The 26,133-nt window shown below is 38.9% G+C and overlaps 1 protein-coding gene across 1 annotated transcript; it reads left to right on the top strand.

Annotated features, from left to right (window-relative positions):
* CALCRL (calcitonin receptor like receptor) lies at nucleotides 1-26,133 on the top strand (the record flags this gene model as incomplete). Its single annotated transcript, XM_084264391.1, has 12 exons — nucleotides 1-51; nucleotides 1,060-1,204; nucleotides 2,337-2,447; nucleotides 3,375-3,487; nucleotides 6,018-6,109; nucleotides 11,370-11,496; nucleotides 13,031-13,184; nucleotides 14,374-14,434; nucleotides 14,560-14,626; nucleotides 20,323-20,541; nucleotides 20,896-20,937; nucleotides 25,912-26,133. The coding sequence occupies 12 exons, from the start codon at nucleotides 1-3 to the stop codon at nucleotides 26,131-26,133; spliced, it is 1,404 nt and encodes a 467-aa protein (XP_084120517.1).

Genomic DNA, 26,133 nt, shown 5'->3' with positions numbered 1-26,133 from the left:
ATGACAAAAATCTGGATCACATTTTTGCTGTTCTTCTTATCGGTTAATATGGTGAGTCATATGAATTTTTAAAATCCCTTCCGGTTTTAACAACTGTGTACAGAATACCATAGAAATTATTAATATGGAAATGCAGAAACAACTAGTCTTGTGTTCAAACATAGTTTCTGCACAGGAGGATCTTTATCTACCTTCTGTTCTCCTTTTAATTCCTGTGGTAAAGGAACAGAGATAGTATTTATCGCTGCTCAACTCAGCGTAACTTTTGCTAGCAGAGAACTTTACAGTACAAGTTGACAAGTAACATATAAGCAGCATAATACATACTCCAGGAAGAGCAGAGGAGACACCTAACTCAGATACAGAGGATGTCCTTGAACCTTTTAATTTCACCCCTTGTATGACAGCGGTATGGTATTTCAATCTGCAGCTTTTTCTGTGAAACTTGTTAGCTTCCTGTAAAATATTTAAATTTTTTTCAAAATGACATTAAAAGTTTCAGGTTTTGGTCAAGATACACTGTCTTAATTTTTAAATTTTTAAAAAATGTTAAATAGCTGTAAAAGTGGATGTCTTTTTATTTTCTGAGGGTTGACTGTATAGTCCACAAGACTATAAAGAAACCAAATAGCTCTAAACAAACTAAAAGCTGCAGTGCATACAGTATATGGAAAGCCTCTTCATAAAGGACTATTTTGGCCCCCATTCAAATGCCTTTTAGACTAATGTAACTTCGATGTATTTTACTGGATTTTGCAAAAGCTGTTTACATGCTTCCAAATGTGTCAGTGCTTTCTGTGCATTTCAGTTATTTACAAATCTTGCAGATTGTTACTCCCCCAATGCTCATGCAGGAGATACCTGTCAAGATGCAGTAGTGAGAAGAATTGCTAAATTAACCAGAAAAACACAAAGTCATATTGTCAGTAATAAGATTTGAAGATCATTTTACTTCAGTAAAATAATATTTAAAGTATGAAATTTAAAATGGTTGAAGTTTTAGAAGTTTATATTGGAGTTTCTACATGACTTGCTAAAATAAGGGCTTTTTTCTCTTAGTTTTTTGCCACTGCAATACCATCAGAAGGGCATCAGAACTTGACGGAGGACTTGGTTCAACTGAGTGTTACACGGAATAAAATCATGACAGCACAGTATGAATGCTACCAGAAAATTATGCAAGATCCTATTCATAGGAAAGAAGGTAGAGATTATTTTTTACAAGGTTTTGCAAAGGCAAATGGTCAACAAATCGAATTACAGTAACTCAGGATCCTTTAGTTACATTAATTTCTTGGCTTGGTAGTGATAATTTTTCAGGCTATAAGTGTATTTGTACAACTTCTTTAGAAATGTCCCTATGGGACGTTTTAGAAATGTCACTTTGGGATTCATGAAGATAAGGCAACAAAATAATGTCTGCCTGTAGCACAACTTCTTCTATAACACAAAGCTTTTATTTTTCATAAGAAAACATTAAGTAGATACCCAGATGAAAAAATTATGAGTAAATCTTAATGCTTTATTTCATGTTATGCTCTTATAACACCTCTATCTCCCTGGTCACATCTGGTCTTAAAATTTGAGAGTATCTTGAGGCGCATAATTTTCCTGCTCTCAGGGTTGTGTTAGTGTCATCAGTGCTTTTTCTGATAACTCATTCAGAGCTACCCTCACTAACTTTACCTGTCACTGCACTCACTGCTTCTGACTTCATAACTTCTGGAAACATTGAATGGCTTTTGATGCAGCTTTTGAGACAGGGGAGCATTGTTACGTCTTGAAAAGAGAACTGGGGAAAGATACTAAACCCATTAAATTTGTAGAGAGTGTTAGTCATTCTGTGTGCCTTTTGGGAAAGGAGTTATTTATAAAACCCCAGCTCTTTCTCAAGGGAGGTTTATTTTAGATGTTAAAATTTGTGTGAGTGCCATGAGGCTTTGAAACAGGCTCCTGAGGGACACTGTGGGTTCCCTGTCCCTGGAGCACTTAGTGAGGTGTCTGTCCACAACAATCACTGCAGGCTCAGCTCTGCCTGAGACAGAGGAGCTGCTGCTGCCTCTATGCCAGGCTTTCTGGTGGCGTCTAGGGTACTGCTCTGTTTCCAGTGAAATACTAAGCATATGCATAGACTTGGTATGCTTCCAAAATGTAAATAAATGCAGTACAACAATCTTTGCAACCTGGCTCTTTGATAATGTGCATTATTTGATCTGAATTGATGCACTTTGTTCTGCCTTTGTCTCATGGTTTGTAAATTGTAGCTGTAGATCTTAAATCTTAACTTTGAAAGACTATTATGAAAGAAGGATTATTTTACTATTACTTCTTTGCAGGTCCTTACTGTAACAGGACATGGGATGGATGGCTGTGCTGGAGTGATGTTGCTGCTGGAACTGTGTCAGTGCAGCGTTGTCCTGACTACTTTCAGGATTTCAACCCATCAGGTAAGTGTGAATGGGCTTCTATATCAAGGTATTTTTTAATAAAATGAGGCTTTGGGTGCTGAATGATCCTGTTTGCCCCACTTAGGTCACCAGTGCTCCCTGATTTCAGTAATTCAAATTTGTATTTTCCCCTTATCACATAGAAAACTGAAAAGTTAGTTAATTTTTGTTCTGAAATATGTTCTTCAAGGATGGTCTGCAGATTAGGAAATAGAAATTAGGTTAGTTCCCATTTTTTTCATCTTAAAGATGAGTTTTCCTCTTTGACAGACAAACAGAAATATGACATTCTTTTACATCAGTTTACCAGTTGAAGTCGACAAGGGCTTCTCCCACAAGTGAATCTTTTCCTGCTTCTGTAGGGTAAACTTTACATCTGTGAACATGTGGAAAATGTCATAGACTTCCATTCTTGTCTCTTTCTGCTGCATTTGGTATTTCCCAGAGTCCTTTCTTGCCCCTTTTTATTTGATGATAGAAATCGTTATGTGGTTTCAGAAATTTTCCAGTTCGTTTCCTGAGCAGTTTCTCTATTGATGTTTTCCTGCCTGTTCAATCCTACCTTACTGTGGTAGGATGTCATACTTCAGCTGAGATATTGGACATTAAAGGAGCCACTAAATATTCTTGTCACTTCATCTGTTAGCTCTCTAACAATTTGGTGTATTTTGATACTTAATAGATTGAAGGGAAATCTATTCGTTTTCTTAAGAAAACACATCATCAGTTGCCTTTGCCAAGGAAAAGCAATAGCCTGTAGCTTCTCAGAATTCATAGTAACAAGCAATCTCTTTCTAGTCATATTACTAAAGCTGTCAGTTGTTTGCCAATCTTCATTAAATACTAGGCACCAGGAAATAGAACTTCAGTGCTGACTGTTGTACTTTTCGCTTTTTTCTATTTTTTTCCCATCTACTTTGACTGTAGAAAAAGTTACAAAGATCTGTGATCAGAGCGGGAACTGGTTTAGACACCCAGAAAGCAACAGGACATGGACAAACTATACCCAATGTAATATCTATACTCATGAAAAAGTGAAGGTAGGTAAAATTAATGCATATTACCAGTGTCAAACTGACCCGAAAACTTGTAACCTTTCAAACCTAGACTGGCCCCTGAGTTGATGCAATATTAGAATGAATGATGAAGAAAGCATGTGGAATAAAAATGACAAACGGTGAAAAACAGACTCAAAAAACCTAAACCCACCTGCTTTGTCTTTTACAGCTGATTTCAACTGCTTGTATAACATGATCACATTTTTGTTTATAGGTATTTTAAACATGTAAGTACTAGTAGTTGTATAGATCATTCAGTGTCATCTACTCACAAGCAAAGTGAATGCTGTAGTTGTGTGGATTCACCTCAGGATCCCTGGAAGCCAAAGGGATGTAAATGATGATAAGTATGAGTTGGGACATTTTTCTTTTTGATTCTTTTCCTGTGCACGTCTTGTGTCTTGGCTTCCAGGTGTCCCTTTTTTTCAGTTTCTGAGATATTAAGCTGTTCACTGAAATGGAAAACCTATACTTTGAGTTTATTAAAATGAAATTTTGTGAACATCCAAAATTATCTCCGGCCAGGCAGGAAAATGCTTTGCGAGAGTTGTTTTCTATACATCAAAGGTAGACTCCACATACACCCCTATGTAGGTAACTCTACATACATATGTACACACCCCTATGTAGGTATCTGTAGAGATGGTATTTTTATAGATTTCATTTTATCTTGTTGATTCCTACCCATTGAAATATTTAGGGGTGAAAAAAAATCTCATAAACTTTGAAATGCCCTCTTTCTGGGAAACTCTCTGATATGTGAGGATGTAATGGACAAAATTGCGTATTTTGCCACCCCCAAGTGCATGTCCACTAGTATTCTTTATGTTTATGGAACCTTCAGTGATTGGGAGAAGCAGTAAATTGAAACTGTAAAATGCCCAAATACTTGGAATATAAAATGCAGGGCAGGATAGACTGTAAATTAATTTGGACCTCATGGAAAAGAGCTCAGTAATAGCAAATTCTGTCAAGAAAACTGACATCTAATAGAGATCCTAACTACTTGCATCATTTCTGTCAAGACTGCTTTAGGCTATTTACCGAGAGACCACATTGAGAAAAAGTGGTAAGGGAGGATAATAAAGTGCTTTTGTATTGCTTTTTCACAAATCATGAGATATTCAATATGTTAACAGCAGTTTAATTCTTCTAGCAGAGATGCTGTAATTCATTCCTTCTTGCTATTATTTGGCTGGAAACTGAGAGAATTTTATTCAGACAGGAGAAGATCCATGCAGGGCCTTCTTTTTGAATAATGAGCTAATTTCCCTCAGGCTGTTTTGCCAGCACATTTCAGCTCTGTCATGCATCAGAAGCTATTGTATAAATGGAAAAGTAGCTCCTAAGAAAGCCTTAGTGCTTGCTACAGTTCTATGTGTTGTTATATTAAACATTATCTTTTCATTTTGCTCAGAAGGTGGCATAGATAATGCCCATCACATGTGTCTGTTGTCCATTGTTCAGTTCTTACTGTTATTGCCCTCAGGAGCAGTTAACTTTCACTTAAACCTATTGCAAAAAAGCTATGTCAATTTTTAAAGGATGGATAATTTGAAAAATTCTAGCAAGTTCAAAAAGGTACCATTGTCTTATAACCTTCTTAAAGCTTTACCTAGAATCTTTAGATTTTATTTCTAAGTCAATATAAATAGCAGGCTGCTATTAAATCAGAATAATAAGTTTGGAGGATACATACAGTTTGTAATATGTGAGCATTTATTTGTATGCTCTAATTCTTCCTATCAAATCCAGATAGCTAATGTTTTATTCTGATAGTATAAGGTTCAACCTGGAAATCTTAATTTTCTTATGCACAGCGTGAGATTCTTACATTTAATGTAACAAGAAATTTTGAGGCAGATTCCATGACTACAAACAGAAATTTGTTACTACTGTATGTATTCCAAATATTAATTTATTAGTTCCTCATTTTAAACTTTTGCCTCTACCCAGCTTTTCATAAAACTATGGCTTGGCTGTAGGCTTATTTAACTGTTCAGTCTTCACTGGTTTTGAGTCACTGTTTTTTTCACACCCTTCCTTGTCAAATGAAAAATAAGTTTCCAGTATTGTGATCACAGCTTACTTTTGAAGGTTGCATCTTTAAATTACAAGAATAAGCCTTCTATGAGGGAAAAAATTCACAAATTTATGTAGGAAATATATTTTACTTGAGTTAATAGTTGAATCAAGCCTCAGACATGAATGCACCCAGTGCAGTAGCATAAATAGCCAGATCTATCTAAATACTCAGAAAAATATAGCAGTATATATTACCAACCTGATGTTCAACTGCTGAGGTAAGCGATGAGTTCAGTGTTACTGTTGCGTGCCTTACAGTAAGGAATTGATTTGCAGGATTCTGGACTTGACTCATCTTTATCTGTAATATTTTTGTTCTCTTAATCCTATTAGTCATCTGACATGCAGAAGACATGTATAAATAAGCGCTTTATCACCAATAGTTCTGTATGCATCACGGGTTCTTGGTTTTGTTCTTGTATTGCAGACCGCTCTGAATTTGTTTTACTTGGCCATCATTGGACACGGTCTTTCGATTGCATCACTTCTCATTTCTCTTGGCATATTCTTCTATTTTAAGTAAGTATATTTAAAATCCTTTACCAAATATCACTGGTTGTAACAGTCCTGGATTCAATGCTTTGAAACACCAGCCATCCTAATGAAATTAGATGGATCAAGAAGGTGAACAAACTCCACATATTGGTTTGGCATTGAACATTATATTGTACTAAAAAATTGAGGTTTCTTCTGTCAGGAACCTAAAAATCCAAATCCGCAAACCAAAAACCGTAGAATGCATTGAGAATAGGAAATGGAAAAAGGTTTGTTTGCTTTGGGTTTGTGTCATGGCTTTGAGGGTTTTTGTTCATTTGTTTTGTTTCGGGTTTTCTTTTTTTAAATTATAAGTTACAGCATGAATATGCCAAGCATCAACCAAACCAAAAAGCAAATGGAAACTTAAATCCTGATAATACGTGAGAGGTACAGTAACATTCCAAAGTAGGTAGCCACAAAATGAGATAAACTGCAAAGAAAGTAAGGCTAAGAGCTAAATAGGAATGGGACTAATAAAAATACTCCTGTGTTTTCATCCAGCATGGTATGTCTGTGACAGTTACATCTTACCCACTAATAGTAACTGTGTTACCTTATTGAAAGCAAGTTCCAGCAGTATGGTCACCACTGTCACAACAACGTCTAATGCACAGGTCTTTTAAATAGGCATAGTACTTTGCATTACGCGTACTTTACTGTGGAATAATATTTTTGGTGGGTTTTTTTAAAGAATTTGACGAGGTGTAATAGAAAGGTGAAACCAGGAGTGTTGCCACATGAGCAGTGCTGAGAGAGACAAGGTCTTTGCCAAATGATGCACCACATAGTGTAGTTTTTCTCTGTTAACTGGAACTAATTTAAGTATTTCTGAATTGCTTTTCACTGGATAATATAGATCTCCTCTACTCTCTTACTTGTTTCTTACCACTGTACCCTACTGCATCCATCTTCTATTTTTTCCTAACATTTAAGTATGAATAACCAGTGCACCAACAACTGTGGGACTAGCTCAGATGTTGCTTTTTTCATGCCCTGGAATATAAGTAGATAGGACTAGCAGAGATCTGATTTAAAAAATGTCCTTTTTAGTCACGTCTGGCTTAATGTACTGTCTCCAATTTAAATATGCATTATGTCTCCAGATTTTTGGACAAAATTTACACAAATCCCCAGCAAACTACAGCACTTTCACTCTGTAGCCTCTCTTTGTGGAATCCAGTATTCCAGATGATTTTTCAGTTTTTTCACGAGCACAAACCTTTGTGATTTAAGTCAGTCTATTTGCACATGACCTATAATAACAGTGCTTTACAAATTCAATTTCCCTCCACAAAATCCAAATATGGGTGATGACTGTGAGTCCTTACAACAAGCTTGATTTTGCATTAAAAGGTCTATACTGTTGATATAAATGTCATGAACAGTTTAACAGGCTAAATGCCTAACGTGACAGGAAAAGTGCTTTGACGTAGGCTACTTGGGAGAAACCAAGATGGTCTGGAGTACAGTATGGTTTTAAACGTTCAGAGACAGTAAAACATGATTTTTCTGTACTATAATATGAAAACCAAACCAATTTCATCTTGGTTTGTGGCACTTACTACAAAACCAGATGATCTGCTTTGCCACCGTCATAACTATGTCAGGTTTGTCTAAGCTTCCAGGCATTTTTCCCTCCCTGTGGTAGAAGGATCAGCTCACATGGAATTACTCCAGACCCACAAACCACAAATTCTGGGCTGCGGTTATGTTGGAATATAGAAGGAAATTACAAAATTTCAAGGAAGCTAAAGAAAGTCCTCTACAAGCTGTTCTCTTGGGATGTACAGTTCCTTTAGAGTATTTTTAGTACCAGAAGGGTATTTAAGGATCTAGATTAATACCAGGATGTATAATATATCAGCTGAAGCTTGTTTAATTATTCATAGCTTTAACAGGTGGACTTTTTTTTTCTTTTGTTATTGTGTGGGGGTACCTTTGAATTTGTCCTGTTTCCAAAGAATTTATTCTGGTAGTCGATTGACAGTTTCCAGATGACATTTGCCAGATTTCTGACTATTGGAGATTGCTTTGGTTTGACAAGAAAGGTGGTACTTTTCTCCATAGGAAACATGGCAGGTTTGTTCCAGTTATCTTCAACTTTTCAAGATTAAACCATTTCTGTGTGTTTTGTTTTTCAATTTTAAATTCTCTTTGTCTTTAGAAAATTGTCTTGTTGGCAATATTTGTCCAGTTTGTGACTTACTTGCCCCAAGTGGATTGGAGTTCTTGATAGTAGCATAAAATGGGCTATAAACTCAGAACTCCCTTCCTCTCCCAAAATTCATCTATGACAGATAAAAGTAACTTCTGCAGTGGCACACCTTCCTCATTGTTAAATACTCTGAATTGTATTAAAATTTATTTAATGAACTTAAATCTATTAAAAATCTAGTAAAACAGTTGTATGCTTTTCATAAAGAGAAACAAGGCAAGAGAAATCATAAAAACCAGTGAATTCAGAGAAAGGGGAGCTATAATTTGAAAAATGTCTCCCCTCCAACCCGAAAGAAAAACCGAACAAACCTCCATCCACCTGAAATAAAGAAGTTGTTGGTCAAGCATCATGTCAGATCACAGAGCTTAGCAACACTAAGCTTAAAGAGTGGGCAAGCAACTGATTGAGAGAGAGAGAGAGGAGGTTCCTAAATCACTTAGTTAATCTTGGCTGGATGGTAATTCCCTTTAGGTCCATATGGTGGATCTCACTGGTTGAATTTTGCTGTATTTGAATACCTCAGAAATCAGATCCCAAGCACATCTGGGAGATTTTGAAAATGTCTCTTTTATCTCTTGGAGAAATTATTTTTTTCCTAATGCCATGACACACAGGAGTCAAAATGGAAAGGGAAACAGGTAATTTAGCAATTAATTTTTTTTTTATTTTACTGCACATGATTTAATCTAGGATAGGTCATTTGAAAGTTCTTATATCATAATTATGATAATTAAGTGATTAAAGGATGTTATATCATTAAGAAAAACAGTCAGAAAAAGGAGTATAGGAAGAGTAACAGTAGAGGGAGGGTGGGGAGCCTTAGGAAAAAAATCCTTTTATTACTAAAAGCAGTCTTCATTTTTTTAAGTGTCATCAGTTTTACTGTCTTGTTTCTTGTCCGGTGATCCTTTCAATCCTTTTATTCATGGGTGGAGGTGGGTGTGGATGGGTGGGTTTGAATATTGAACAGGAACAGCTGCTGGATGACCCTGAGAGATGGCCCCATTAGCTGTACGTGCTTTTCCTTGCCTGTGCCTTGAATCTTAACAATAAGCAGACAGAATTCCAGAGTTCTTCAGGACTTGTTTACACAAAGCCCTTAGCTGGAATCTAGTATTGCCTCTCTTTTGATATATAAAATAGTGGTGGTGGGGGGGGAATTATGTATTCAAAGAACATGAAAACAATGTACTGTAATAATCAAAGCTTTCTGTGTTTTAGGCATTAAAGCAAAGACACAATATAATATTTTAAAAGCCTAATGGAGTATATTTTATAACTTAATTCATATCCAAAGCTGTATTTCTGTATTTTGACACCTTTTCTATTTTTCTCACAAAAATAACCGTTGGCAAACAGAGGTCAATGTGAGGTAGTTCCTTACTCTGTATGGCTGCACTGGTCCTTAGAGTGGGTTCCTTCCCCTGTACGTAGTGATGTGTAGTTCACAATGTCTCACCTCTAAAGCCTGACTTGCAGGAACTCTGCCTGCCTGACTCATGGTATTGCACTGTGCACGTCTGAAGCTCTTAACTTACTTACTCCATGTATCTGTGGGGTGATTCTTACGCTCCTCTTATCATAGCTGCAAAGAATGAAACCAAGAACTGCAGTCTCCTCTAAGGCAAATCTTTTTTGAAAGTCTCTCTTCTTCAGTAGGGTCATTTCATTTCTTGTTTCACCTATTACGTTCTCAGCAGATTTTCAATATATTCCTCCAGCTTTCGTCACTATTCCACTTCTCTAAAATGCAGATGATGGAATACAAACAAAACCACAAAGTTCTTCCTTCTCCTGCCATCCCAAACTAAATATGTCCCGACTTCAGTTTTGTTGCTAATGTCCTTACTTGTTTTTTCCCAGACATGTTATTTGAACAGTCTAGAAAATGGGGTTTTCCCCCCACCCCCGTGTGACAACTTAGGTTTGTCCCCTGGTGGCCTTGTCCATGTATTTCTGAGTTCTCTAACAGTGAGGAGCAGTTGCATGTGGAAGTGATAGATTTTCCTCCTCCCATTAGTCGTTTCTTTTGTCTATCAAACACACTCCATTTTGCTGGCTACAAAAAGGAGGTGGCTAGGTGTGGTTATAAAGCACAGGCTCTTTACAGTAGACATTTCAGTAGATCCTTTCTCTGAAACAGCCAAAGAGGATTTCCTGAGAGTGACCACAGTACCACAGTCTTGATTGCTCCTTGCGTGGGAGAGCTTTGAGCAATGCAAAACCAGGCTCTGCTCCTGACTGCTGGTACTGACATGCTGTATGACTCAGATCGAGTCACTTTGCTCAGATCTACTGTGCAACCCCTGTCTTAAATCTAACAGGCTCATTTTTACCCAGTTTTATACTTTTGTCTTTTGCTTTCCTAATCAAAGATAATTTTCTTTTTCATTTATTGGAAGATAAAAAGCAAACCTTGAAAATTAACATTAATAAATTACTTATATATTTTATTTTATTATTGTATCCTATGTATCTTATGTATTGTTTATAACTTAGTTGTATGCAGAAGTCAAGATAAGATTTGCATTATTTTCCTTATTTGGGTATTTTTCTAGCTGTAGGTTTAAGGAAGAAAAATTACAAGAATGTGAGTAAAAGATAATTATCCTCAAAAAATTTTAATAGGTTTGGATAAATGGAAGTGTAGGGTAAGGCAGCTTCTTCAAGCTCAAGTATGAGAGTTAATTGGGAAATTCTTCATGTACTAACAAAAAAAAAGATATAAAACCTGTGAAAAATGTTACATTATCACAATTCAAATCTCTTTTTAGATAGCCACTACAAAGCAGTTTCTTCACGGTAAGTTTACTGGAACTGAAGGCAGTTGCTTTGCCTCCTGTTGGCATTTAAGGGAAGGTGTTACCTTTCACATCGTTATTTTAAATTTGGATGGGAGCTGAAGAAAGGGTTGATGAAAGACTTAATAAAAAAAAAACCCTCTAGCATTTCAAAATTTCAGGGCTGTCCCCAAGTACACATAGTTGTCCCATGTATTCATTTGTTCTTGTTTCTCTTTTCTAGGAGCTTGAGTTGCCAAAGGATTACCCTGCATAAAAATCTGTTTTTCTCTTTCATTTGCAACTCTCTTGTAACAATAATTTCACTGACTGCAATTGCCAACAATCAGGAGTTAGTTGCAGCTAATCCAGTAAGTGAAAGTATATTTGGCAGCCTTGTTAATTTGCATGTGGAAAACTTCAGCAATGTAGAAGACATGAGACATGAATCGTTGATGAAATGTTGTATATAGTGAGGTTAAAACAGTTGGTGATGAAGTATCCATGTTACATAGTACAACAGATGTCTAAAATTATTTGGGTATTTCACATTTGAGGTTCTGAAATACAAAAAACACCTGAAGAGACAGAGCACACTGAATTACTGTTCTGAATTTCTATAAATTACTTACACGCTGAAACAACTGCAAGAAAGTAGCCTCTTCTAGATGATGTCAGTAAGGTTATGACAGTTGAATTCACCAAGGGCAGGCAGTAAAATAAACCCACCCCTTTGCAATGTACTTTGGATCTGTCAGCTACTTTTCTGTGGCTTTAACCTTGCCATTTTCAGTTAAGTTGAGAATCTTTAATTGATTTTTTTTTAATGAAATGAGATAAAGCTGACCCTTGTATTCTAAAAGTAAAAAGCAAACTAAAAAAGTAATCCATTTGGGTCTGATTTTTCTCTCTTTTGTTTCCTTATAATACTGGGGTAAGTGTGAATCAGTAGCCTCTCCAAAAGGCTAGGGGTTATAGCGGTGGAAGAGCCTGAAAATTGAATGCATAAGACAAACAAATCCCTAATTGTGGCTTTGTTTTTATTTAGACCTGGAAGATAAATTTAAATTCAGTGGAAGTTAGGGCAAAAAACTCCAGAAGCTGAATCAAGTGAAAAGATAAATTCTTTTTCTTCTCTCAGAGCTCATGAAAGTGCTGGAAAGCAGGCTGGAGATATCTGCTAATTGTCATCAAGTGAGTTAGGTAGCAGAGAACAGTAAAACAATATTGATTTTTTGTTTGTTTCAAGGTTAGTGCTAGAAATAGGTCAATCAAACACATCAAAATTTCAGAAGGAGGAAAGAGAAATATCTACAGTGTTCAAATCTGCAAGTTAACTATTACTCCTTTTTCATAACTGCACCTTATAGACTTCAAAATAAGCTGCAGCACTTCAATTGAGGAGTATCTTTTGAATGCAGCTGAAAACAAATATACAGCAACAAGAGTGCTTCCTTCCAGAACCTACCGTGCAAGTTCTCAGCTGGCCCCAAGTGCAGTTATGACTAGGTACAATGGGAAGTAATGTAGCATTTTAAAAATATAAGTCATTCTCTGGAGTAGTTATGTATTGTGATTGGTAAAACTGAGAGGGAACTGCCCTCATCAAAATACGTTTTCTTGTGCAGGCATAATCAGATCATTTAAGGTTTCCTTGTTGATTGAAATGGTCATATGTGGCAATGTTAGCAGTAAGGGAAAATATCATTAGAGCTTTCTGTCATCGTGCTTGAGGATCTCAAGGTCCTCATCTTTGAATAATAAAAATCCAGACTCAGTTACCAAATTTTAAAGCAGAATAAACAGGCACATTTGACTCAAGCAGTATCTTTTTCCATTTTGCAGTTAAAGCCCAGAGATTTTTTGCAACTTAAAATTTATTTTGTACTCTGCCTTTTTCTACAGGTTAGTTGCAAAGTGGCACAGTTCATCTACCTGTACCTAATGGGTTGCAACTACTTTTGGATGCTGTGTGAAGGCATTTACCTGCATACTCTCATCGTGGTGGCAGTTTTTGCTGAGAAACAACACTTGCTGTGGTATTACCTTCTTGGCTGGGGTATGTGGCTTCACGTTCTATACTTTCAGGCCAATGCAATCTCTTCCTCCTTTTCATGAGAATGTGCACATCTGTACCTTTGCTTCTCTGAGCTGGCAGCTTTGAACAACGATGACACACCCCTCTTCTTTGTCTGTGGTGTTTGAACAGGCTTAGAAAGGTTAATGTAGGAAGCTGTATGCACCTCTGTCTTTGCTGAAAGAGAGATTATGCATTTCTGGAGTCAGGAAGCGACTCCTCCTTTGTATAGAGAAAATAGTCTCCTGTTATAAAAAAGACATTAAGAAGTAATTATTCATTGTTCCTCATCTCAAAGATGTTTATTCAGGAATGAATGTTTATTTTCAGAGAAGTCTCGTCATGTCTGGGGTGGAGGGTCAGAACTGAGTTAAGATGGCCAAGGATTTATTTTTCCAGCAGTTCCACTTGACCTGTATTTTTCACTAAGCAAATACAGAATAGCTGTAGCTGGAGTTCTCAAGTAATATCAGTATAAAAACTGAGCAGCCAAACCTGGTTGTTTTAGATAATGCACAAGAGAATGTTCACAAAGTGCAAGTGAGGACTTTCCCCTCAGCTCCAGGGCACTGGACGTTCAGATAGAATGCAACTGGGTACATGGCTCCCTAGCTGTCTTGCTACAGACATAACCTTGACATGGTTAAAAGATCATAGGTGCTCAGCAGTTCTGAAAATTAGGTGCCACCTGAGTGTCAAGGAGCCCAGGTAACAAATTTGCTTATTCTTTTTCAATTTTGAATTTGGCCTGGTTTCCAGAGTCTGTTTTCAATTTTTTTATTGCAGGGGACCTTGCTTTCTAAATAACCAGCAAGTAGCAGTGAGGACATGGGTAGTCATACTGCTAAAGTTATGGTCATACAATGTCACTTACCTATTTAACTTCATTGCAGATTGCAGTCTGAAAAACATCTGTGTTAATGAAAATTGATTGTTACATTCTAGAAATTACAATTTGATTTGCCTTTTCTTTCTGCGTGGTGATACGGATTTCTTGGTAAGACAGTGGGAGTAAGTTTCCATACACTCCTGTGAAATAAATCTCAGAAAATAGAAACAGAATTGGTTTAATGCAAAATGATGAGGTGAAAAGATTCTCGCAAGAGATGCAAGTTTAGTTAGTTATTAGCCAGGTTTATATATGAAGAAAATATCGGGTTTTTCTCCACAGGTTTTCCACTGATCCCTGCCTGCATACATGCCGTTGCTAGAGCTTTGTATTTTAATGACAAGTAAGTAGCACCTCAACTTTCTGTGTAAAACTGCTGTGTTCTCATTAAGTGGGAAAACAAGGAATACAACAGATAATAAAATGCCAAATGTTTTTGTTTCTTTCCCTGTTTTTTTTTTTTTTTAGTTGTTGGATCAGCTCTGATACTCATCTGCTGTACATCATCCATGGCCCTATTTGTGCTGCTCTGTTGGTAGGCATTTTTCAGATAATAATTTGGTTTTTTCAACTTGTTTTCTGGCTGTTCTTCATGGGCTTATAAAGTTGGTAAAAGCCTAAAGCTAAGATTTAGAGATCACTGTTTTTCACAGGACACTCACTTAACCCAGTAGGTGCCTTAAATACACCAGATACACAAGTCCTGGCCTTATTACTTGACTAACACAGTACCCATGGTCCCTTGAGAAACAGGTTTTGCAGTTTTGATTATTATTCCACTTAAATGCTGGTGACAAGGAAACACCATCTGTTATCTGGAGTACTGGAGGGCCACGTTCAAATCCTTACTATAGCTGTGCTTATGTGGGCAAACAGCTACCCAACTGGACCTCACCAGGGTTCAGCAAAAGGACACCTGAATGTCAGGACTGACTGTGGGTGGGAATACAGGCTCGAGAGAAACTAGAACAGGTCCCTGGGAAAGAACCAGTGGAAATAGTTCTGCAAGTGTCTGCGTCTGCCCCTGCTCTGGTACTAACCCAGTGATGTGGGCTTTGGCCACTGGGTACTGGGACTCCTATGCTTCGTTAGTCTCCTGAACTCTTAGAGTGCAGTGTTCTGCCCTACACACCAAGTCCATGCTAGCTCTGTTACACAAGTAACAGAGTAATGTCCTGAAGACATTAAATTCTAGACAAGTTTGAATTTCAGTTATTCTAGGACTCAATTTAACCTGTGAAATTCAGTCAATAGATTATTGCTGAATTGAAATGGGTACATAATAAACTGCTAATATGGACCCAATTACACAACTGTCTACATAATTAACATCTATGTGTGCATAATGCTGAGGATGCTGAAGTGTGGAGTCATTCTGTATGTGATCTGAAATCCTGCAGTCATCTCTTACTGTAATGGAAGCTTCAAGCTGCTCTGGTGAAGGTATTGTATACATCTGCTGATTTTCTTATGGCTTTTCATTACATGCAAGGAAATTAATTAAGAATGAAAACGTTAAGTAACTTTTTTTGAAATAATTGCAGTTTCTGATCTAAATTAACTTCCTCTTCTGTTAAATCGTTAATGATTATTTGCAAAGGGCTATTTGTGCTTAGAGAATTCTCCCTGAAAACTGGTGCACAAATCCCATGGTTCTTCTGACTCCCATTTTTACTGACAGTGAAATTAGCTGATGACCTTATATTTTGAAGGTTGTGTTGCTACTGTGACACACCTGGGGTCCTCTGCCTTGGCAGCTCCCATGGAATTATTAAGATCCATGGCCCTTGGGATGTGAATTGTTACTGAAGATCTCCTGTCCTGTTAGTAAGGTCTGCCATATTTGTTTGTGTAAAGGCACTTTAACCAGTGATCTAATCTGTAAAATTAAAACCAATTACAAATATTTTGAACTTACACAGAAGGTGAAATCCTGTTTTCACAGGAAGGGGTAGGATGTTTTGCTTACTTTAGTGGTGCCACATTTCACCCAGAAACTGTATGCTGCCCTGCACTGCCTTGTGCTTACTGCCTTTGTCTGGGTGTTGCTGCACACGGATATATCATGTGGGTAAAGCTCTAGAAAGCTGAGATAGAATGTATATTAGTCAGAGCTAGCTTAAATTACAACAGAAAAAAATCATGTAAAAGTTATGAGACTATACCATCTTCCACAAAGTGACCTCATTTTAGGACACAGGATCATTTTCTCCTTCCCAGCAGTGGCCTCCACAAAGTCACACTGAAAACAGTGGGAAGGCTCTTACTGGTTTCAGATGTACTGGATCAGTCCCAGATTGTCAAGTCTCCTTTCTGTTCAAGGCAGCACTAAGGATGTCCTTGGGTTTTCCTGGAGGTATAATAATCACCGCTCTGGGGTTGGCCTTGGCAGAATTCATGCCCATTCTCTTTGCAATTTGTAAATGTGTGTACCTTTGATGTTCCTGTATTGTTTCATGAGGTGACTGAAGCCATTTCTCCTGCATTTTTCTTGCCTCAGTACAATCAGTAAATTAATTTGAAAACCGTGTAGGAAAACACTGATTAAACACAACCACACATCTTGCCCGTGATGTACCTTAAAAGGAGTTGCTTTCCTTCCTGGTAACAAACAAAATGCAGTATGTCAATTCGTAAGAGACAAGCCAGGGATAAAGACATCAGACGAACTGCATGTGTTCAGGCTTTGTGAACAGAACCCTCATTTGGTTAAGCAGCTTGCTTGCCGGATACAATTTTCACACTGTACTAAGCATGACCTGCTTTAGTAGACATTTAAGCAACAATATTAAACTGCAAATTAGATAACAAGAGGGAAGACACTGTTTCTACTTGCAGGAGCAAGATCTCAAAGAACATGAAGTGGACAGTCAAATGGGTGCCAGAGAGAATTGGCAGAAGCCAGTGGGAATTTAACTCTTGTACATCGCCGAATATCCTACGATTACATAAAGTTAACAATAACACTGCTTTTACGGTCCCTGTTATTACATAACTGTGGTTAGTTCCCTGCCAAAGAAGCTGGAACTGGGAGCAGACATAGGGTGCATTTTCAGTGGAATTGTCTTCCCTTGACCATCTAATTACAACTGTTTGCCTAGGCAGCCACAATTAAAGAAATAGTCTGGGAACGAAACAGTAGAGGGTGATGTTAGTATTTACAGTAACCAAATATTGATCAAAAGGGGGGCAGGGGGAGGAAAGGGTGATAAAGCAATGGGTTTGAGCTTTACTGAAGCCACAGTTATTTCATTGTAGATTTCAGATGTGCCAGTGCACTGGTGATTCAGCTTGCGTCAGTGCCACTGAAAAAGAACAGTTTAATTTGGTTATGCCACTGTTTGTATAAACATTACAGGGCCCTATAATGCCACTATGCATTGTTGCCCTACACTGACAGACTTTTATGGATGTGCATTCTTTCAGCAGAAGGAGCACGTGTTCTCAGTGAAGGTGCGATGGAAGGAAGTTCAGGAGCTCCTAGGTTTGTCACTGACCTATGTAATGACTTTAGACTGGACTCGGTACAAACAAGAGTTAGGAGTCTAGAGGTTGGCTGCTTAGCATCATATACCCAGCCTTGGAGATGTCCGCAGGCCAGGTGTAGCACTTGCCTTCGTGAGAACATACAGGTGTTCTGCCTAAGCAAGCCAGGCTCAAGCAGACTAAGATCTGAAGCTGCATAATGGTATTAAAAGTTGAGCAATGGCTACTGGCTAGTTATGTTGGAATATCTGAGTTCCTTGAGCTGAGAATGGCAAGTGTATCCCAAAGAGGAATTTAAGCCTACATGCCAATAAGCATTATGGTGAAGTACAAACTCTGTGTGGAGAAAAGGAGAAATATCAAGGACTTGAGGAGGTCTAAATTATAGAGCTGCAGCATCTAGTGACTTAAAAGGTCGGCTAGATTCCCAGCCACTCTTAAGGCTGAACTTAAATTCTACTGTGTTCCCAGTACAGGCAACAGCATATTTTTTTATCTGGAATTGCCTTTGCTTTGTTCACATTGTTCATCTACTCAGTTCAGGTCACTGTGGAGCTACCAGTATTTTGCTACATGTCCATATTGCAGCTAGCACAACAGGAGTCCTCTGGGACCTTACCAACCATCACAGTCAGTTTGATGGTAATATATGTGTGAGTAGTTCCACTGGCCTACTTCTGCTTACGTGTAAAAAACTACACACTAGCTCACTCAAGTCAGGACCTGTTTTCATCACGTTGATAAGAATTCAGTTCATCCTCATCTCGCTGCATTTGTGGCAGAAGAGATACTCATCAAAAATTGGTGCTGCATACTTGTACTGACATTCATACTGTTCTCCTCTGTCCTCTCCTTTGTCCATTCATCTTTTCTGTTTCCCTAAGATCTATCTGCACACTCTCTGTGTGCTCATGGTTGTGCGTTTTGGTGCATTGAGTGGAAGGATCAGGAAAATTCCATGTGTTTCAGCATGTTATAAATGAAATGGGTGGTATTTTACTCCTGGCTGGTGCAACTTTTATCTTCGGTTAGTATTTAGGACAGTAATACAGGAACTGGCCATGCTACCAAAACACAAGAGGGCTGAAAAGTCTGGGTTTGAGAGGTGTTAATGTTGAACTAATAGATTTAAATGAGAAGGATTAAATATAGAAATGGAGGAAGGACTTATTGTCTATGTGTACGGTAGGAAGTTGGATGAGGGTTGTGGGCTTGCATAAAGTCTAAATAAATCCCTGAGAAAGAATCAGAAGACCTTGGTTTCTCAAACAAAGCTTAAAGGTAGCTGGAGACTTCCAGGAGAAATCTATGCAGTAGTTTCCTATGTAAAACAATTTCCTGTTAAACTGATTTAAATAGCATGTCAGTGGAATATAAATAGCATCACATGTCTGTCAGGGGCTGTGTTGCTATAACAATGCACAGCTGTTTATCATGAAAACCTGAACCGACATGAAAGAAGTCTGCCAGGGCTGTGGAGGACATGGTGACACACACGGTCTGAAATGGCTTCCCTGTTTGCACTTGTCCTACAGGAAGACAGTGGCCTCCCCCAAGACCAGGAGTTCCCAGTCTGTTTAGGAGTGAACTGTCTGTCTGTCTGTTTGGTGGCTCCTTGGAGCTGGGTATTTGTTGGGGACAGACAATTATCTGGAAGCAGAGGTAGGACCAGACTCTGGGGGTCTCCCTTCCATAGCTGTCCCCTGCGCAGCATTCTCGTGCATCTGTACCCTTGGGCGAGGTGAGGGGACTGGCTGAGCTCTCAGGGTTTCTCCTACCTCCAGTTCCCGTAAGGGGCTGTTGCTATTGCAAGAGAAGAAAATACACTGCAGTCGCCCCTAATGGTGCTGTGGCTCTGGTTGCTCATGTCTTAGGCTGGTGTGGGGGTGTGTGTACACACACGTGTATGTATGTGTGTGTTCATTTTGTGGTTGCTCACGAGTGCTAGGGTGTTGAAAGGGTTTTCAGTTGGGGATTCTTTTGTGTGTGAAACGGAATGAAGAGAAACACACCACTGGGAACAAGAAAAGCCTGAAGAGCTGTGGAAATAATCAAGTCCAGAAGTGCATGAGAACGTTGTAGAGCATTGTTGACATCGAGTTGATGGTTGGACTCAATGATCTTGAAGGTCTTTTCCGACTGAGACCATTCTATGATCTCCTCAGTGCTTGCCCCACTTGCAGTTCTGCTGAATGATTCCCAAATTCAGCTGTTGGCTGCTGTGAGAATGTTGAATCTGCTGTTTGTCTGCAGGAGCATATACAGTTCCTTTTTACCAGCATTTTGCCTGCAATTTTATTTTTATTTAAAATCTGATGCTTTCTTCTTTATACATTTGTCAAATTCATATTTGAAAAATAAAATGTAGGGTTTTTTAAACTATGCTTAAATACAAAGAGACACAACCATTTTAAAGAAGGTAATCATTGACCGGTGTACTGCTGCTGTGATAGCAGCACAAAAGGCATGTGGATTGTTAACACTGGAAGACTGACACGTATTGGGATGGACACCTGACGAGTAAGTCAGAGGAGTGGATGTGGATAATAGATGTTCGAGCACACTTTCAGCTACTTAAAGGTGTTTTCAAAGAGCTTTAACTCACAGTTACTGTACAGTCACAAATGCTATCTGTGTAGATTGAATTTTCTTGGGGTTTTTGTTTGTTTGTTTGTTTTAGCATCACAAAGCAGTGGGTGGGGTTCTTTTTCAGCCTCTTCTCATTGTCATTTTCATTTCCAACAGGTTAATCTTTTCTTCCTGCTAAATATTGTCCGTGTTCTGATAACCAAGCTGAAAGACACCCACAAGGCAGAATCCAACCTGTACATGAAGGCAGTGAGAGCTACCCTGATTCTTGTGCCGCTCCTTGGCATTGAATTTGTGCTGTTTCCATGGCGACCAGAAGGCCGGATCGCAGAGGAAGTGTATGACTATGTGATGCACATCCTTATGCACTACCAGGTAGGAAGCATTAGACAGGTTTTGCTCGCTTGAGCTAGATAGCAGTTGGCAGGTGGAGCAGATAAATGTTCCTGTCATTTTAATTTTTAAAGACTTTTCTGCAATATTCTTATAACTTACTTCAACCTTATCATTATGCTGAATTTCATTTCTTAAAGGAAAGAAACATGCCCTGGTAGGGAGCTGGCTCAATACTTCTTAGTAATGTAATTTTAGAAACCACTCACTAAGTTCAGATTTTTACCACATTTTCCTTGCTATCTGTAGCTGAATTTTGTCGGAAAGTTTAATTATCTCAAACCTGAAAAAAATCCATGTGCATGTGAAATAAAGCAGCATCTTTTTATTTCACAGGGTCTACTGGTGGCTACTATTTTCTGCTTTTTTAATGGAGAGGTAAAGTAATAACTTTTAATATACTTACAATACTTTTTCATATATTTCTTGTTTTGTTTCAGTAATTAAGGAGATGGTAGGTTTTGAGTATTATTTTTCAAACTTTTTAAATCTGTCAGGTAGAAAATTGAAACAATCTGGCTGCTGAGAGCAGAGCTTAGGAAAAGACTATGCCATCGGTCATGGCATCGTTGTGTGCTTTAGGACTGAGTCTTGTGCTGAGCAATATATGTGTCTCTGGATGATGTAGAGGGATTGAAGACACCTGTCACTTTGATATGAATTCTCGGTAAATGGTATATAAAGACAAAATGTAATTTAGTATGCAGAAGATATGTTAGAACCTGCACAACATGGGTTACCTGCAGAATCACTGTCCTGCAGGAGGAACAAGACATATTGTGCCCAGGGTCCTGTGTTACAGTGCTGTTGTGTTACAGCAGCTCTTTGGGGAAAGTTTAGGTTGAATTTTGGAAGACTGTTTTTTTAGCATTGCTGAAAAATCTTCCAAAAATCAGAACTTAATAGGTTGTGGTGCTTGGGTCAGAAAATTGTGTTGAATAGAACTGTGCTTTTAAGGAACCATCACCAGTCCAATCTGAGAAATAATAAACATCTTTATTTGTATGTTAGAAGACTATGCCATATTCCAGTGACATAGGGTAGGGATCGTGGTGCTTGGCTGTTACCTTGCATAGGTCACGGTTCAGGAACTCTGGAGTGCACACAGTGACTGGCATCAAGAAATTCTGGCCCCCAAGCTGTAGCGCACTCTTGCAGGGCCTTAGTGTCAGAGATCAGTGGGGTAGAAAGGCTAAAAATATATTTACAGATTGATTAATATGGGTTTTTCCTGCAAAAACGCAGTAAGCCCAACACAAAGGAGTAGAAACACCCCACTGAAAATACAGCTGGTTCTTTCCCAAGCCTTTTGGCAGAAGAACAGTTACAATCCTACACTTGTTCCTACACATCTGTTTGTCCGTTTGTTCCACGTTTGGTGCAGCTGAAGTATGTGGGAGTGACCAGATGTTTTTATGTGACTGAACCCTTAGTTCCCTTTCTCAGATGTTCTAAGATTGAATCAGTGTGCTTGTATGATGTTACTGGGCTTACAGGTAAATATTTGGCTAGAATTGAGTCCTGGAGATCTCACTCCCTCCTCTTCTGAAGTCTGAAGCTGAATTAAGTGCAATGAAACTTCCCTGGGGGGGGGTCAAGGTTTGGTTTTATTCCCCCCAGCAATGTATGAGTCTCAGTGATTTATATTTTATTGTCAAGGGTACAGAACGGATGCAGAGAGGGATTCTCACAGGTTAGTGAGCATGGGACAGTGGTTTTGATCGTGTTTTAACATACAGTAGGTACAGATTGAGGTCCCTCGTTATATATTTGATTCAAAGCGGAATACACCATTAAGCATTCTGGGTCTGATTTGATCACTTGCCCACATTCAGCATTGATACTTCACACACTCTTTCCCTTCTAAATTTTATTGCTTAGGATACCTTCTAAAACCAGGTATTTGGAAAAAATCAACCAGAGAATTTGTTCTGTCCAGTGCAAAGTGGGTGCGGAAGCACACGAGTCTGCAGCACACGTGTGTTCTGTTGCTGTCCTGGCTTGCCGCTGTCGCAGCGATGCCCAAACAAAACCTGTGACTACAGCTTAGCTGCTGTGTACAAGGTGCTGCTTTATTGTTTCCTGTCACAGCAACACCTCATAAGAGGCTGGTCAGGCAACAGGCAGCAGGGAGGGCCACTACCACTCACCTGCAGCAAGCTGGTGCTTGGCAGGTGAATACTCATACTGATATTGACACTTTGAGCGACAATGGGGCACAGAGTTTTCCAGCAGGGTATTAGCAATTAAAAATGCTAAAAGCACTAATTTCTATTAAAATCTTAGCATTTCACAGCTGTTGTCACTGCACCTTTTATTGTGTTCTGTACCAAACGTTAGGGGCCAAACTCTGTTCACGCACAAATCCTTAACCTTTACCTCCTGTGGCTGGGCTTGCCTGCAGCAGTCACCTTCTGCTTGGTTTGGTTTGGCCCAGAGTGGCCTTTGGGGTGACATGGGCTGCAGTCAGAGAAGCTTGTCCCACATCTCTTAAGAAAGATTCCTATTAAAGGCAGGCAATAATGGCTTACGTTTTCCATCGAAGATTTGTGGGGTTTATTTTTTTTCTTCTACTGTCTATAGAAATGTTGCAGCAAAGCTCATGGTCTCAGGTGTGCAGGACTGGGCAATCCCTCCATCAAGGGGTGAGGTCGTGTTGTGGTTTTGGGTTTTTTCCTACTTGTTGGCTACTGAGCTGTTATATTTGTGCTGAATCAACTGTTAGAGACACTAGTAAAGTAAAGAGCTGAGTGGAGGGAGCCCTCAAAAAGAAGAGCCATTCCTACCTGTTAAGGTTAGAAAGCAAGAATCTTCCACCTGGAACTGGCATCTCTATTAATGACAAAGAAATACAATTATATACTTTTTTTTCATAAAATGCATGGCTTTTGATCTTTTCTTGTAACAAAGTGCTACTCCCTCCTGAGCTGAATTTGCAACTCTGTGCAACTGCTTGTAGGTGAGGAGTGAGATGAGTTCTGATTTCACTTCATGGCTACACGCACAGATTACTGAACAGAGTATAATTAATGGTGAAAATGAGTTGTCTCCCATCTTTTTCCCGTATTTCTCTGTAACTGATTGGACAGTTGAGCAAAGGCAGAAAGGCAGTAACAAGAGGCTGATTCTGCTTAGTTCTGGTCTACAAATACTGTTAACAATAAATGAAAGGATGTCACACCCTACGGGAACAGCATGCAGTAGGACAGAGGTGAAATACTGATTCAGCAGTCACAGAGAGACTTTGGGAAGAATGCCAGAAATACATGACTTAGCATGGCACATGATGGGCACTGGGGCGGGCATCGAGGAAACAGGGTTTGCCCAGACAGGAAACTATTTATAGTGTCTGTCACTGGCCAGGGAGCAAGCTCAACAGACTCTCTTCTCCCTAGAAGTAGCCCAAAGGCTTGTGGGGACTCTGCTGGCTCACTGGAAGTTCAGGGACTGATTCTGTTTAGGACTGGCCTACAAATACTGTTAACAATCTGCACGTACGCAACCAGGAGGAAGCATGGGAGAGGACCAGGTGTAAGGCTTACTGGCACCTTGGCATCTCTAGTTTATCAGCAGATCTGAGAAATTACTTCTTTGGCCTTGGTTGAGCTGTTTAGCTGCTGATGCTTTTCCTTCTCAAGCCAAGATTGTCTGAAGTGAAAATTGCATAAGAGGCCACAATACAGGACAAATCTTATAAGGGTGTAGAGGGCTGTGGAAAGGAGAGCAAGTGGAACATAGGTGAGTGATATGCACAGGTTAATTCATACAATTTAAAATAAATTCCAAGCTTCCTTTTTGGAAAGGATGGAATCTTGGTGATGTCTCTTCTCTTGGATTTATGGGGGATTACAGGAAACAGGTTCAACCTATGTGAAGACTTAAGGCTGTATATTTCTATGCAATGCAAATGAATTTAAAGCATCCTGTGGTGAAACAAGAACTCTCCACTTAGATTTGAAATATGGAATTTTGACACAAAGAGCAGTAAGTTCAGATTCTCAAAAGTATTAAGACATCTGATTTTTCTTTAGTGTGTGTAGAGATATGTTTAGGTGTGTAGAGTGGATTTAAATGGTTGACAGTACTGTTAATGAGCAGTAAAAGAGTATCTCATTTGCCCTAAAATACCAATTTCTTACGTTGCCCACTCGATATTACTTCTCTTCCCCTTTTCTATTTTCTTTATAAGGATTTTGAGAAATACGAAGTTCTTTTTTAAAGAGAGGCTTCTGCCTGCAGGAAGTCTAAAATACATCCCTTTTCTTCTATTTATTTTTATTTTTCATAATTAAAGACAGAGTAAAATCAGACAAAGAAGCTATTGTAGTAGGGAAATTCAAAGCTAACACAAAAGAAACACTGAAGACATATGGAAAATCCTAAAAATACTTAGCCACAGTGTTACCATTGAATGGGGAATCACTGTTTAGCTCTTTTGTGTATAACAAAATGAAATGAAGGTCATGTTTGTGAGTGGGGTCTGTTGTTTGGGGTGCTCTGCTAGATAGCTGTTTGTGTCCCTGTCCCCTCCAGCTTTTCCTGAAAGTCACTGCAGGAGTACTCTGTGTACAAAGTTTGGCTGAAGGGGAAATGAATATTCACCATCTGAGAAAGGAACAACACTGGCTCTTCCCATTCTCTGCATTCCTCGCTTGGCAGCCTCGCTGAAAACCTAATTCCATGTGACTTTCATGACTGTGATGCTGCATCACTCCAGTGTGTGCAGGTGTTTAACTGTACTGTGGGAGAGGAAGGAACTAGGACCAGGAGCCCAGGACAGAAGGCTCTGACAAACATCACATCCTTTCAATGGAGACACATAAACCAGCTGGGGCTTTCAGATGTTCTATCAGCTTATTTTTAACCCTGGTAGAAATATGGAGCTTGGGAAAATGTTCATTTTATTTAAGGTATGGTCAGGCATTAAGAAAAGTTTTCTTGTGCCAGTACCATAGCAAATATAAATGATGGCTTGTTGCGAGGAGCATTGAGTGGTGCTGAGGAAGTTGCCTTTTGAATATAAGGGTGAATAGACATTATCTTTTTCACCTGCAAGTCTGATCTGTCCACACTGGGCTGGAGTCCACAGGAGAGAAAGTATAAAATTGTGTTGCTGCTGTTGCTGCTCCTGTAATCGGTGCTTTTCCTGAGCAACTAGTATGTTACAACTGCAAAATGTAATTGTTTTGCACTGAATTTGAGTAGCACCTACTGAACTTGTAAATCTTTTAGAGTATCTCATGTGATACATCTCATGTAGCTACTCCCATTTTCCAGGATTAGTGAGCCTTTTCTCAGACACACAACATCTTCCCGAGTGGTTCATGTGTATCTGTCTGTCTCCTGGCATAGGTCCAAGCTGTTTTGCGAAGGCACTGGAATCAGTACAAAATCCAATTTGAGCACAGCTTCAGCCACTCGGATGCTACGCGCACCGCTTCCTACACCGTCTCATCCATCAGCGATGTTCAAGGCTACAGCTACAATCATGACTGCACCAGTGAACATTTAAATGGGAAGGGCTACCATGACATGGAGAGTGTTGTTTTAAAGACAGAGAAGCTGTATGGTTGA

This window comes from Gallinula chloropus (genome assembly GCF_964237585.1).
Source record: "Gallinula chloropus genome assembly, chromosome: 5".
Taxonomy (NCBI): domain Eukaryota; kingdom Metazoa; phylum Chordata; class Aves; order Gruiformes; family Rallidae; genus Gallinula; species Gallinula chloropus.
The sequence above is the reverse complement of the archived record's forward strand: the minus strand, read 5'-3'. Positions and strand labels throughout refer to the sequence as shown.